The following is a 15,495-nucleotide window of genomic DNA, read 5'->3' as shown; positions in this document are numbered from 1 at the left end:
TTGTAAAGTCTTTCCTATTTTACAGTATTTTCCTTTTGCACTCTTGACAATTCAACCTCCTTGACATCTCAACCCACTGCCTGTTCAGAGCAAATGGCTTCTGTAACTCAAATGATGCAAAGTCAGGCCAGAGAGAAAGGTGCTAATTTTACTCTTGGAAATTTGGAGCTTTCATAACTTGAGGTTTAAGTTTGTATTCTGGTGAAGAGGTTTTTTTAAAAAAAAAAAAAACAAACACAAAAACAAAAAAAAAAAAACCACAAAAGTAAAGCCTTTTAAAGAGACCAAGTGAGAAACTGCCTTAGAAACTAAAATTTTTCCAATACACTTACCGTCCGAAGAACTTCACAATTGGGGTTACAATAATGGCACCCACAAGGCCACCAATGGCAAAAATAGAAACAGTTATAGACCAGAGGAGAGTCAGTGTGCGTTCATCCACTGAGAAGCCATATCTTCTTTCCCAAGTTTCATTGTAAAACTTCTTGATATACTGAAAGAAAATACATGTAAAAAACACACATTAAGAACACTACTGACAGAAACAGAATAAAAAAATCCAGTAGCTTGCTTGCAGGAATCACCCTTGCTTTTCCATCTCCCTCCTCCAAAAAATGGGGCCTCACTTCTAGATGCAACTGCAATACAGACTAACTGAACCAGACGAAGCATACATACAGTTAACTAGATGCCAGTCATAAACAAGGTGGGGAAAAAAACACAGGTATACACAAATGTAGAAGAGGTTTATAACAGAGAAACTGCTATAAAGCAAGGACTTAGCTTGCCAGTACAACATTAACAACAGTTTGTTTTAGCCTTACTGTGTACATATATATAAACATTCCAGACCAAACTGGGGCTAAGGGCTCATACACAGAATCACAGAATGGCTGAGGCTGGAAGGACCTCTGGAGGCCATCTTGTCCAACCTCCCTGCTCAAGTAGGACCACCTACAGCCTGTTGCCCAGGACCGTGCCTAGAGGGTTTTGAATATCTGTAAGGAGGGAGACTCCACAAAAATCACACCACCCACGCTTGGCAAGGCACTGCATGTCAACTGAGCTCCACTCACTGCTCACATACGTACTCTTAACCTCAGGCAGGTGATGATCACATCCTAGCGTAACAGTTTTTTGGACAATGGACAAACCAAGCGAAACTGCACTGCCCAGCATTTGCAATGACTTTTAAAAAAAGAATAGGCACAAATGCTTAATCGGTAACTACCAGTGGTCAACCAATTTGTTGAGTCACTGATCATTAATCGCACTCTTACATTAGGAGAAAGTAGTTTTACAGTTTCTTCATGGATCAAATAACTTGGAAATAAAAAAGAGGGAGGGAGGGAGCGAGGCTCCAATAGTACAGAGAAGCAAAAATGTCTTTAAAAAGTTGGTGAATTGGCAGAAATGCAAAGGTAACAAAGAGGAAGGGAGTTGCAACCAACTCCTGCCAGACAGCAATATGACTGACAATAAGAGAAGAGTTTGGCTTGTCTTACAGGACACAGCACCAAGTGCCATATGTTGATAGGTTTGGGTGTGTTGGCGAGAGTTCACATGTAACTTAGGAAATTCCCTGGGAAATGTTTAAAGAAGCTTTAAAAGTTATATAAGTAGGAATTATTTTTGTAAAAGCCTACACTGTGCTCACCATGAAACTACATTTTTCTCATCCCTACTTTATGTATCAGTCCTAAAATGCAGATCTCAGATTTGCTCAGAATTAAGAGCCTTTTACCAGACTATATTTTCCAAAGGACAGTATTGTAAAAGTGACTCTATAGCAATTCTTTAGCATAACACCAGGGAAAAAAAAATTAGAGTGAATTAGAGTGAACTGGCATTCATGGATTGAGGGAAGAAGGGAGGCTGTGTCCACTTTTACACTATATTTATGACATTGCCGCATCTGGCAGCCATACGAAATCAAGGACCTACTAAGCCAAGCAATGAAAGATAATATTTTTCTCCCAAAGAATTTACAGCCAAGACAAATAACTTTTAGCTCCAGTATGACATTTTTACATAGTCTCTGTATCGCTTGCAGAGACATTGCCTATTTACTTTCTTTTTAGTCAAGCTTCCTCATTTTTATGCTGTTCCCACTTCAAAATGAAGTAAAGCTCTGATGCCACCGTGGCGTCTGACGTTCTGGAGAGGATACAGTACCAGGCAGTCACTACTGCAGAAGCGCACAGCACGCCTGTGTAACACACTCACCCGTTCTGTTACCACTGCCTGACAAGCTCTACAGTATCACAAAGTTTATTCTTGGCACTTTTCCCCAGTTTCTTCTCAGATTTCCTCCAGCGTGTCATAGGTACTAAATTAGCCTAGGGCAGGACTCAGCAGTATAAGCCTAACACCACATTTTCCCTGCTCAAATGAGGAATTTCAAACTTTAGGTATTCCAGCCTTGGACAACTGGACTATTCGATTTGAGAACTTAATTTAGTTTGAAACACTACCTCTCCACCTGCAAAGTACCTAAGGTGGAGGTAGATTGTACCACTTACTTTCTTCTATCAAGTTTCTTGTAGGCCTCTTGTGCCCTGAATTAAAAGTTAATTTGGTGCTTGGTCCATTTAGAAGAATCTCACAGTAAACTTTCAAATGAATCTGCCATTAAATCAAGTAATATATCTTATCTCTTTAACACCAATACGCAGATTATATTTAGATTCAGATACCTTCTTGTTTATCTGAAGCTCATTTCTGATAGTAATGAATACTAAAAAAACCCAAAAATTTTTAGAACACTATTAGCATTTCTTGCTAATGATAATGGCTAAAAATAGTATGCAAATTATACTCCCCTTGTGTTATGACTTAATTTTCTCAGCAGAGCTTTGTTATTTACAAGGAGACATCTGACAACTGCAAATATTCAAGAAAAGAAAGTACAAACACTCAATAGTAACAGATAAATGTGCTGGCATGTACATCCCCCATGTCTGGATTCCCACTGCCAATAAATAGGAAGCTAATAACACATACAGGCTTTGAAAATTAAAACCCAAAGAACAAAACAAATCTGATCCATCAAATCCACTAGATTTGAATCCATTGAATTCTGTGGAAATGCTCCTTTGAGATTTTTGATCCGTTGTTTGAATAACACAAATGGCATAAACATATATAGAAAAATTTTAGCCCCTAACCAAAGCCTACAAGGAATGGTAGCTGACCGATACCAGTATCGTGTATTCTGCTACCTCAGTTCATTAAGGTGCTAGGGTGGGAAATATAAGGGGCATATAAGGAATATATATAATATACACACATATATAAAAAACCAAGGTATATATTTTAAATATAAGGGAAATATTTTCCTTGTCTTTTTAACTATAAATAACTTACATCAAGGGAAGACATGAGCTGGTCTTTAGAGAAGAAAAAGGACCTTACCCATAGTTACAAGGGTCATTCCCACATAGTGACAACTATCCAACTGGTTGACACAGGAGGCTATACGTTTTTGCCATAGTCTCGCTTTCCTCATATCAGCTCCAAAAAGAATATACAGCTGCAGCGTCTACAAGAAGGGGGCATGGGCTGCGTGGCAGTAAGTAGCAGAGACTTTGCTTCCCACACCGAGCACAAAGCGCATCGTTGTTCTACAGACCTTGCCCACAATCAGTCCATGGAATGAACTGTAGAAATTCAGCTCAGAAAAAGACAGCTTCAACTTGTATTCAAGTTAAAGCATTTCTCTTCCTACTGCCAAATGCTCCCATACATTTTTAATAAATTCTGGTTACTCTTTGAACAAGCCCATGGAGACTTTTAATTCTGGATTCCTCCTGTGGAGAAGCACTGTGTGCAGGTGGAAGCACACCTGCGACGGGCAACTGCTCTTTCCCACAGAAAAGTAGGGGACTGAGTGGGAAGCAATCTCTGCTCCAAGCAGAGCTGGCGCAGTTTATTCCTCCCTTGCAACAAAAAGGAAGTTGCACTGACTCTGCCTTACGGGGTGACCTGCAGTAAAGTTCACTGGTGAGAACTGCAGTCTGATGAGCTGGCACAACTTTCAGCACCAAAAGGGAAGGTACACAAGAATTTACAAACAGTTCTTCAATACTTCAGTCTTCAATGAACTTCCCCCCCCAGCTCAGTCATTGTGATGATGTGTTCAGTTCCAGGATCCTGGAAACACTCCATGTTTTAGTCAACAGTCATTATCAAGCATTTTTTCAATACCTCTCAAATCATCATACAGTCCTTCTCTTGGAGGACTTTAGGCATCAAAAGGAATTGTACTGAAATAAGTAGGGGCAGAAGATACTCAGCATCCTGCAGAGAGATGCTCATACAAGGCAGGCTGTAAGCTGCATGTCACCAGAACAAGTCATTTGTCCTACCAAGTTTATAAATGAAACTCAGCTTACAGCTTTTAGGAATTACTGCACTCCCAAAATAACCTCTTCCAAGAGTGCTCTTTATCTGCGGCTAACAGCTGCTCCCCTTTGATTTTCTTCAGTCACCACACATCAGTATTCCTGAAGGGCCACCTTGCAGAAGACTGATTTGGTGATGTACAGGAAGGAAACAATGGAGCAAAGGTTCCTTTTCTTGTGTTGCAAGAAGCATAGCTTTGGTATGGCTCGCTCCTCCCCATCGTGGCTATGAGCAGAGCCCAGACTCTTCCCTTCAACCTGGTCACTGCAGCTCTGGTGACAGGGACAGAAGGATGGTTTGCCTAGGCAAATGGACGACACAGATTAATCCCAGGGCTAGAGAGAGGACCAGAGGCCACACTGGTATTTTGCTCTTGAGCTACACAGCTATGTATTCCTTGTCAGTAGGGTGAATAACTAAGACTGCTCCTTAGCCCAAGCTAATGTATGGCTTAACGTGAATAAGGAGGACACAAAGTTCTCAAACACTGCAAGACCACATTGGAAAAGGGCAGACTTCATGCATACCTGTCAACAGTATGACCAAAATCATCAACACAGTGCCCAGTTTCAGTCCAAAAGCAACAGTAAATATTTCAAACAAAAATGGACAATCCTGGAAGTGCTACTAACCACAAGGCCTGGAATTTAGCACTTCTCACAGTACAGTTGCACCTTCAACCTATCCACTCGCACTCTGGTCACCACTATAATGTATCACATGGTTTAAACCCAAACATTTTGAGTATTGCCAAAGAGCACATCCTACCATCCTTTCTTTCCTTTACTCCTGTAGAAAGTGGCAGGAAAGCTCTGATTATCAGGATGGCCCATTTTTTAAATGAAGCTTAAAAGTTTAGAAACCCTATCATTCTCGCTGCTCTGTTGATAGTACCAATACAGTGCAGGAAGGATGTCTACCATCAGGACAATCAATAGCATGGCCCACAGAATTTCAGCTTCCTGCTCATTTCTTCCAAGCCATGTTTATCTTCTGATGACTGCAAATTGAAGTGATGACTTAGACATGTCATGCTAGAATAAATATCCAATCTGTTTAATCTCATGTTATGGGTACAAAAAGTACCAGGAAATTCAAGAAAATTCCCAGCAGTTACGAAGGGGACAATTCAAACTTCCTACACAGCGAGTCTCTTCCTGGTCCTTTGGGCTGTCCATTTACCAAATAAAATACACAGATGAAACATAAATTTTTAAAAAAATTATTCTTTCCTTATTTGCATAAATATTGCATCCGTCTCTAATGTGACCAACCTGTTTAAGTGGAAACCTAGCCACACATTATAATATCAGATTTCCATAAAAGAAGTAGCTTAGCTTTGGCAAAGAACTATTTTGAAATGGGATTTCCATAGTTAGTTCCCCAAATTTACTAGCTACTTTTCTGAAAGAGTGTTGCTGCAACTCCACTGAATTGCTTACTGCTGTGCTTGACTGAATTAAAAGGATCTCTAGACAGTCTGTGTAAAACCAAAACGTTCAGATTTCCATTTGTGAAAGCTGATATTTTAATGAAATTCCCCCAAATATTGTAGACTGATTTCACAGTACTCTGTTCATCAGATCTATTCCATATGTTGCAGCCAACAGATGGTCAACACAGCAGTTTTGAATTCAGAACCAAACAAGGCATCACTATGAAACACAGAAGAAGAGGCCCATTATTTAAGAGGAAGCCAGAAGCATTATTTATAATATCAGTACTGTGGGAATGAAATGTTGTGCAACCCTCCAGAACTGAATGATGTGAACAGAAGTTGCTGAACATTTACACAGAGCTACCAAATACTCACTAGTCAGACAGACAGACTATTAAAAATACCTTACTACGCAAAAATGTGCAAGAAGATTATAGTATTATTCTGGGCTTGGGGAGAATGAGAACCAAACCATTTGCACCCACTCACCTCAACAGCAGTGTTTAGTTTTCCAACAGCTACTGAATTTAAGTGAAAACCTCATGGACAGCAGAAAAAAGCTTTCAGGCAAATGGGATTTAACCTCTTCTACTACATCAGGAGGATTACAAAAGCAGGATATTGAGGAGCGCACACTAGCTGGATAAGGCTGCCCTCTACCGATATTCAGATCCAGTTTTGTCAGTCACTTACCGCTGCAGGAGCGTTCACCACGGAGAGATTGTAACCATAAAGAAAAGACGACCCAAAAGCACCAATTAAAGAGGCTACAATAAGACTCCCAGACCAATTCTGAAAAACAAAGAAAAGATGCAGCCATTGTTAGTATACTTTAAAATGTACCTCAGGTTTTAAACGTTCCTTATGCTATCTTGCACAGCTCCTGCAGGCAGAGCTCCTTGCTGCAGAATGGCCTGAAACACTTACCCTTGCTACAATCCAAAGAACAGTAAATTTGAAGTGACAGCATCTCAGTTAACATTTACCGAGGCATAAGTGAACATTTGAACTTCTTTCAACCTCACAGATTTTTGCTGCAAGCATCCCATCAGCCCCCTCACCAAAAAAATAAAATGCTGGAGAAGCGTATTCTCAGCAAAGGAAACTGTTGGCAACATACCAGTAACACAACGACGCACGGAGTAGCACATATTTGATGCAACAGGTCTGTGGGCAGACCTGACTTAGGTGAAAACCTGTGAGGTGGTGTGCCCCCCACTGCCATGTATACAAGGATTAGAGAAACTGTGACCAAGCATACTAAAACGATGCCTACAAACAAGGCTTTGTAATCCACGTGCAGGTCTCCAACAGTAATTTGCTGCCACACACACATATACACACACACTCTGGTGGAGGTACCATTTGCTCTTTTTCCCCAGTGACACACCTGTACCTCTCCCATTCCAGCTCTCCTCCCTCCATCCCCCTCATCCTGTTTTTATCCCACCTGTGCCAACAATTTCTTCTTCCACACCAGCTGTTCAATAAAAGACTGGATTGCTTAGATACTGGAGTTTCAGTCAGTTAATTTGAGAGATTTTGCATTTTAGGGTCCCTTCCACCTTCCCCAGTACTACTTCCTGCCACTCAAATCTCCTGCTGCATTACAGAGAGTGGCAGAAGTGACCATTGCCATTCCCAAGAGACGTTAAAGTTAGTGTTTTGGTGGCTGGTTGGTTGTGAACATTGTTTTGTAGACTATGGAAGACAACTCACCTTTCTTGGCTTCTGAGTACATTACAGTGGATGGCTTTTTAACATGTTTTGAATTCAAAAAAGAAAAAAAAACCTCTAGTAAGAATTAGAATTTCAGGCACAGCTCACTGTCTTGAAGCCTCAATCCTTTCAAGGGGAGGAAGGTGTGCTTAAGGATGCTAAGGAAGCCTAACAAATTCAGCTTCAGTTATATAACACAGCAGGCACAAGAGGTTAACGAGTCAATGCATTCTATCCACCGCACAAAGCTCTATGTTTGCTTTGGAAAATGAAGATCTGGAGCATGAACTACCTTTGTGCAGCTAGCACGTGGCATAGCAGCAGTGACGATGGACTGGAACGAGCTCCACCAGCCTCACAGGCAGAGCAGGGCAAGCGAACGCCCCGTGGCTTGTTAGCATGTACCAGAGCTCACATTACACACTGTTGTCGTAGACTCACTATGACACGTGGGGAAGGGATGAAATTCTTGGGTGCCAGAGCATACAGCCCAGCACACATGGGGTCTGGCACGCTCCATAGCTGCCGCTCCTGGGGGCTCAACTCCCTACTTCAACTTCTTCTGCACAATGTGGGAACTTTTTAAGAGATTACACAGTTCATTAACCAGCCTGTTTTCAGTCAGGTCAGGAGGAAGCATACAGGGTGAGGAGAAAGCCTCCTGTAAGAAATATACCCCGGCAAGTTCATTACATAAGCCAAACACAATTTCTTACTATTAGTCAGCTTCTTAAAATGAACCTGCCACACACATAAAGCTTTGCACCACTACTTTGGTAGCAAAAAGCAGAAATTTTGACACAAGGCTTTATTTAGCTTCTGGTGATAACACCTCATATTAGGTGTCCATTATTTCTCTACTATGCACAAGCATTCCTACACTTAGGAGGAATTGCTACTACCCTAACGATGCTGAGGCGAATATTCCTGGAGGTCTACTAGGCTGCTCCCAAAGGGTTCACGAATGATAAGTGCAAGTTCACAAGTGCTATGTGGTAATCTTGATACAGTATTGCTAAAGGGCTCTGCTGCAACAGTGCAGAAAAATCTTGCAAGCAAAGCGATTTGGATCATGTAGCCTCGTGTATATTGAAAACTCCAGTGAATGCCTAAACCTTTCAGCACAAGCAAATTATATGCACAAGGGGCTAAGTGGAAGATAATGCAGGACAAATCACAGAAGTGCTGCCAAATTAGAAAACCCCACATCCACTTTATTGTCAAGTGCTGCAAATAGCTGGGTTTAGAGCCTACTTCAATACCAAGAATTTTTCAAGTCCACAGCCTGCTGCAGAAAACCTCAGACTTACTCAATTCAGAGTTTTACGGTTCCTAGAACACCATCTTCAACTTCGCCATGACCTGTCTCCTCATATACTATTTTAAATATTTGCTCAAGCTTCAGCAATACCAGATAAAAGATGAAAGGACAACGAAGCAAGAACGTGCAAAACAAAAAAAAACAACCTCAAACTGTTGCTCAGAAAAATATCAACCCTGTGGCAACACTAGGAAAAGAAAAGAAAATAAAAAACCTAACATGTTTTACAGTGACTGGGAAACAAGACGGCGACTATGCCTCCCTCACAGGTGCTCCTTCACTGCCACCGCCATCGCTAGGGCAGGCAGGTGTGACCGCCACAGCAAGAAGCGTTCAGCCAGGAAAGCTACATGTCAGTTCGCAGCAAAGGCCTCCAGGTTCCTCGGAACTGCCTGCTTGCGAGAGCCCGCAGCCTTGGTCTTACCGCAGATCCCAGGGCACCGTGGTCCGAGAGGTGCTTTTCCCAACTCCCGTCCTTGTTCAGCGTAGCATTTGTGTCAACTGCTACGAACCTTAAATTGTCTTTTTAAATGCACGCCAGTTTGCATTTCAGTTTTCAAAACACGGTTTAGAACACCGTATTTTGGCTGATTAGCTATAACCCCCTTCTCGGATTTAAACACACGTGCAAGTCCACGTAAGGAAGTTTTAATACTCCTAAACGAGTACTGCTAAGGCTTTCTATTGACACCGGGAGCCTGGACTGTGGAGCCCCTTACCTGACACCCTTAAGGAGACCCGCTTTCAGGGAAGCACCGAGGACGCGGGCACTCCGGAGCGCAGAGCCGGGCCGCGCCCCGTTAGGCGCCGCCGCCGCCGGCCGGCTCCCGGCAGGTGCGCCCGCTGCCGCGGCGCTCCCGCCGGTCGCTCGGCCCCCGGGGAAGCAGGGAAACGGCCTATCCTCCCTCCCCGGCTCTGCCCTTGCCTCAGGGACCTGCCGACACAGACGGTCTCGGGAGGGAGCGGCTGCTCCCCGGCTCCGGGCGCTGCCCTCCGCCCGTCCTCTGGGTCCCGGCTCGGAGCCGCGGTATTTTTAGCTCTGCCCCCGCGCCTGCCCGCCGCCGGCCTCTCCTGCACCGGCACCAACAACTTTCCGAGCGGGGAAGGGCTCGGCGCCGCCGCCACTCTGCAACCTGAGCCCTGCCCCGGGCGGGGGGGAGCAGCGGCGAGTTGCGCCGGCTCCTGCGGCCCCCGCGCACCGGCCGCGCCTTCCTCCGCCGCCACCACGCCGGGAAAGGGCCCAAATCGCCCCCTCTCCGGTCAGTCGTCCCCGAGGCACGGGCAGCGCAGGCCGGGCTCCACCGCCCGCGCAAGCCGTCATTTCCAACGGAAAAAAAATAAACCCACAAAAAAACCCAAAACACAAAAGACGGGGAGCCGCGGCGCTGCTCCGCGCTACTTACGCTCCCGCCTGGGCGGCGGCGGGCGCCCCCCGCCGCCCCCGACACCAGCGTGGCCGCCTCCGGCCCCGCCGCTCGGTCCATGCTGCCGCCGCCACACGTGCGCCGCGGCCGCGCATCCCCGCCGGGCCGGGCCGGGCCGGGCCGGGGGGGCGGCGGGGTGCGCGGGGGTGCCCGGGCGGGCGGGGGCTGCCTGGCCCCCCCTTGGCAGCGCCGGCCGCGGAGGAGGCGGCTCCCGGGAGGGGAGGGGAGGGGAGAGGCAGCGCCTGGCCGCACGGCGGCCGGGGCTGCAGGCCGGGCTCAAAGGATGGAACGGCCCGGGGTTATCTGTCTGCGTGCTTGGACATAACTTAAGCGAATGTGCGCGCCGGGTGCGCGGTTTCCCAGCAGGCCTCTTCCCTCCGCAGGGATTTACCCGGCAGCGCGGGGAAATGCCACGAGTGGAGGCTCACGGCGGCGCCCCCCCGAGGGGCACCGGGGCGGGGGGCCCACGGCTTGCGGGGGGGTGTCCAAGCCGCGGTGCCGCCCGGAAAGCTAGGCTGCCGTTCTGTAAACGGGGCGCTGGGGTAGGGCGGGGAAGAGCTTTCCTCTGTGCCGAGGCTGGGAAGCGAAGGTACCGCAAGACTTGTAGCCAATTAAGATGTTAACCACACGTGTGTGGATGTTTCCACAGCCTTAGGAGGTTTACATCTGACACGCCACAGTCCTGCTGTGTAACAGATGGTGATCAGACAGGCTACCTGGGGAGGATAAAAGCTTTCGGCTTTTACTTTTGAAGGTACCTGTTTGCAAACATCACAGACTCACAGGTTGGAAGGGACCTCAGGGATCACCTAGTCCAACCTTTCTAGGAAGAGCACAGTCTAAACAAGATGGCCCAGCACCCTGTCCAGACAACTCTTGAAGGTGTCCAACGTGGCCGAATCAACCACTTCCCTGGGGAGATCATTCCAATGGTTGACTGTCCTCAGTGTGAAAAATTTCCCTCTGGTGTCCAATTGGAATCTCCCCAAGAGCAACTTGTGTCCATTCCCCCTTGTCCTCTCCATGGGACTCTGTGTAAAAAGGGAGGCTCCATCTTCTTTGTAGCTACCACTTAAGTACTGGTACGTGGTGATGAGATCCCCTCCAAGCCTCCTTTTCTCAAGGCTGAACAAACCCAGTTCTCCCAGCCTATCCTCATATGGCAGCTTCCCAATCCTTTGATCATCTTGGTGGCCCTTCTCTGGGCCCCTTCCAGCCTGTCCACAGCCTTTTTGTATAGATGGGACCAGAACTGCACACAATACTCCAGGTGTGGCCTGACAAGTGCTGAGTAGAGCGGGATGATGACTTCTTTCTCTCTGCTGGCAATGCCCTTTTTGATGCAACCCAGCACCCTGTTGGCCTTCTTGGCAGCAGCAGCACACTGTTCGCTCTTGTTGAGCTTTCTGTCCACCAGGACCCCCAGGTCCCTTTCGACAGAGCTGCTCTCCAGCCAGGTGGATCCCAGTCTGTGCTGCACTCCCGGATTATGTTTTCCCAGGTGCAAGACCTTACACTTCTCCTTGTTGAACTTCATAAGGTTCTTGCTGGCCCACTCTTCCAGCCTATCCAGATCTCCCTGCAGAGCAGCTCTCCCTTCTGGAGTGTCTACTTCCCCACTCAACTTGGTGTCATCAGCAAACTTCATCAGGATACACCTGGTGCCGTTATCCAGATCACTTATAAAGATGTTGAATAACATTGGGCCCAATATCGATCCCTGGGGGACTCCACTAGTGACAGGTTGCCAGTTTGAGAAAGAGCTATTTACCACCACCCTTTGGGTGCGGCCTGTCAGCCAGTTCCCCACTCACTGCACAGACCACTTGTCTAGGCTATAACGCATTAATTTCTCCAGGAGGAGACTGTTGGGGACTGTATCAAAGGCCTTGGAGAAGTCCAGGTAGACAATGATGTCCACCACCTGCCCCATGTCAACCAGGCAAGTCACTTTGTCATAGAAGGCCACCAGGTTTGTCAAGCACGATCTGCCTTTAGTGAAGCCATGTTGGCTTTTCCCAATCACGTGCTGCAATTGACTTGTGATGGCCCCCAGGAGGATTTGTTCCATAACTTTCCTGGGGATTGAAGTAAGGCTGATGGGCCTATAGTTACCCAGATCCTCCCTCAAGCCCTTCTTGTAGATAGGGGTAACATTTGCCTTCCTCCAATCCTCTGGGACATCCCCCGTCCTCCATGACTTCTTAAAGATTATGGAGAGTGGCCTCGCGATGATGTCAGCAAGCTCTCTCAACACCTTGGGTGGATGGCATCAGGGCCCATTGATTTGTGGGGGTCAAGCTCCTGTAGTAGTTCATATACTAACTCTTCCTTCACCGATGGTGGGTCGGTGTTTGGTTCAATTGGCAATTTCGTTCCCAAAGCCTGGGACCCTACAGTGCTGGTAAAGACCGAGGTGAAGGTGGTGTTGAGGACCTCTGCCTTTTCTGCATCATTCGTGATTGATTCTCCTTTTCTGTTTAACAATGGGCCTATGTTTTCCTTCTTTTTCTGCTTGTGGCTGACATGTCTGAAGAAACCTTTCTTGTTATTTTTCATGTCTAGAGCCAGTTTCAATTAAAATTGGGCTTTTGCTTTTCTGACTGCGTCTCTGCACTCTCTGGCTATGCCCCTGTAGTTCTCAGTGGACAATCCTCCACTTCTCCATTTCTGGTGTGCTTCCCTTTTGGATTTGAGTAGACCCAGGAGGTCATGGTTGAGCCACGGGGGCCTCTTGCTCTGCTTACTTCCTTTTCCTTTGTGGGGGATAAACTGGTTTTGTGCTTCCAATAGAGAGTTCTTGAAGAATTCCCAGCTCTCACTAGCTCCTTTGTATTCCATGGAAGCCTCCCATCGAATCCCTCCCAGTTGAGCCCTGAGTGCACTGAAGTTTGCTCTTCTAAAATCCAGAACCCTTGTCTTAGCGGTGACCTTCAGCACACTCAGCAGGATCCTGAACTCCACAATATTATGATCACTGCAGCCAAGGCTATCACTAACCGAGATATTACAAAGCAGGCTTTCTCGGTTTGTGAATAGCAAGTCCAGCAGCGCCTCCTCCCTGGTTGGCACAAACCATTTGCCTAAACATGGGGATTTTGAACTGCTAAGAGTTAAACTACACCTTTTAGTTGGCAATGGATGAGTATTAAGTGCATCTGGGAGCTATTCCCAGAGGACTGTAGTTAATATTGGCGTAAACCTGTGCTGTTTCCACTTCTGACGTGCTACGTGCCTTTCAACTAGCTTAGAGCTCTCAGAGTCACAATAACTAATGCCGTAAAGCACTGCAGGTTTGAAAGCAGTTTACAGTGCAGCAGCTTTGAAGTGTCTTTGGCTCAGATCAAGCCAAGCAGTGTTTGAATAGAAAGCCAGATGCTACTCGTTAACATGTAAAATTATCGTACATATTGAGAAATGTCATCTTAAATGGATGATCCGGGCATCATTTAGAATCTCTTTGAATGGTCAGAAGCAGTAAAAATGTCAAGTTAGAAGAATCAAGCCTCTAAAATACCTGGAGTGTATTTGAGGTTAATCAGACACCTGTGTTTTGTTTAGCTTCATTTTAAATAGCCCAGTCCAAGTAGTTCAGTTCATACTTGAATACAAATAATATGGCTGCATGTGATGTACATAATTTCTCACCTTAACACACTCACATTCTTTGACCTTTTACAATTCCTGTTAGTAAGTTACAGAAACTAAACGCATGCTACTCTCTACACCCCTCAAATTTTCATCCTAGCAGCTTCCCCTTCCTCAAATCTCCATGTACCCATGCAAAGAAGCATCAGTTTGCTCTTCTCTTACATGTCAGAGTGGAAGGGGAAAAAGGAGAATAATACACAGCTTTGCAGATTCTTGTAGAAGAAAGGTGTCAGAGACAAAATCAGTGCTTTTTTTCCACAGGATGCATCTTCCCAAAATTTCCATTTGAAGGCACAGAAACTCTCCTCCAAAATGTTACCACTTTCCTTGATGACAGAGTGCCTGCCATAGAAGAGAGGCTTTTACCTATTGTAAAGTCACGTAATCCCAGAATGATTTGCCTAAACAGTTTTTTGGCTAGTTCAAAACCAGACGTACATATGAAGAGAAACACAGGAAAAAAAATAGAGGCCTGTGATTCAGCTGCACAGTAAGCCCAGTAGCAGTCCAGGTACTAAAGGGAGAAAGGAAGCAGCAGCATCCCTGTGTTTAGGACACTGAGCCCATTTCTGCAGGTATTCACACAGGTTCCAAACAGTTATTTTCCACCTCCAGTACCCAAATAACAAACAACTGTGTTAACAGAAGATTTGGGGAATTCACTCACCATTTTTTGTTTCACCGCCTTTTTTTCTTTCATCTCACCGTTGCTTTGCTGTTTGTTCTCCATTCTGCTACCTTGTTAGGTAATAGCTGAGGAAGGAAAAAGGGAATGTTGTGGTACTGTACAGCTGAGGAAAATTTTCTTTTTAATAAAATCATAAACCTGACCCAGGAAGGACTTGGAAAAAGTGTGTAAGAAGCCTAGCTACTCCCTTCAAAAGTCAGACCCTTGTTCAGGAAGGCACAACAGCACCAAGATGAATGCAGTTAAAAACAAGAAACAATACCTGTTAACTGTGTTTATGTAGTTTACTTAGGGGGCAGCATGCTCTTCAGAGCAGGAATAGTAGTTCTTAGCACAACTAAAGCATGAAGAGGAAAAAAGCTACGGTATCAGTCCCTTCAGTGGACGCGCTGTCTCTGTTAGAATAGGAACATCAGACCACTGCAACTACAAAAGGAGTTTAGATAGGTAGAACTACATTACTATGGCTGGGTGGCAGCCAGGACATTTGGATTAATTGGTGGTGTGATTCTAATGATTATTAGACCTTATATTAGCTGGGGCATTGCCTGAACGCATTTGCAGAGGAGGGTTCCATTTATTTACTGTTCTGTCAAGAAAATTCTTGCCTGACAGAACCATATGTGCTTTAATAGTGTTAAAGGACATTCTAATAATCATTTATTAAGAAACTAAACTGATCTCTGGGATTTCAGAGACAGTGGATTATCTGTTATTTACACTGTGCTTCATTGTATGACCTTGGGCAGCCTATCAGTCTGTTCAGTTCATTTGGAATATGGATTACTGGGTTCTTCTATCGCAACACCTTGAGATGACAGCACATTTCAAGACCTTTGCTTGCTTGGGC

At 45.5% G+C, this 15,495-nt stretch overlaps 1 protein-coding gene across 3 annotated transcripts in view; it reads right to left on the bottom strand.

The window, feature by feature from the left end:
• Nucleotides 1-14,711, bottom strand: part of SLC2A9 (solute carrier family 2 member 9) — a 114,610-nt gene extending 99,899 nt beyond the window's left edge. The window contains exons 1-3 of one of the 3 annotated variants that reach the window (XM_075091875.1): nucleotides 14,625-14,711; nucleotides 6,536-6,634; nucleotides 333-493 (exon numbers count right to left, since the gene is read on the bottom strand). In XM_075091875.1, the coding sequence (XP_074947976.1) occupies nucleotides 333-493; nucleotides 6,536-6,634; nucleotides 14,625-14,687 (323 nt within the window). In that variant the 5' untranslated portion in view covers nucleotides 14,688-14,711. Of the gene's footprint in view, nucleotides 1-332; nucleotides 494-6,535; nucleotides 6,635-10,285; nucleotides 10,564-14,624 lie in introns of those variants that run through there. The other 2 variants (XM_075091876.1, XM_075091877.1) reach the window with 2 other exon arrangements.
• Between the last annotated feature and the right edge of the window lie 784 nt (nucleotides 14,712-15,495).

Source organism: Phalacrocorax aristotelis, chromosome 4, assembly GCF_949628215.1.
Source record: "Phalacrocorax aristotelis chromosome 4, bGulAri2.1, whole genome shotgun sequence".
In the NCBI taxonomy this organism is placed as follows: Eukaryota; Metazoa; Chordata; class Aves; order Suliformes; family Phalacrocoracidae; genus Phalacrocorax; species Phalacrocorax aristotelis.
This window is presented reverse-complemented; position numbering and strand designations above follow the sequence as displayed.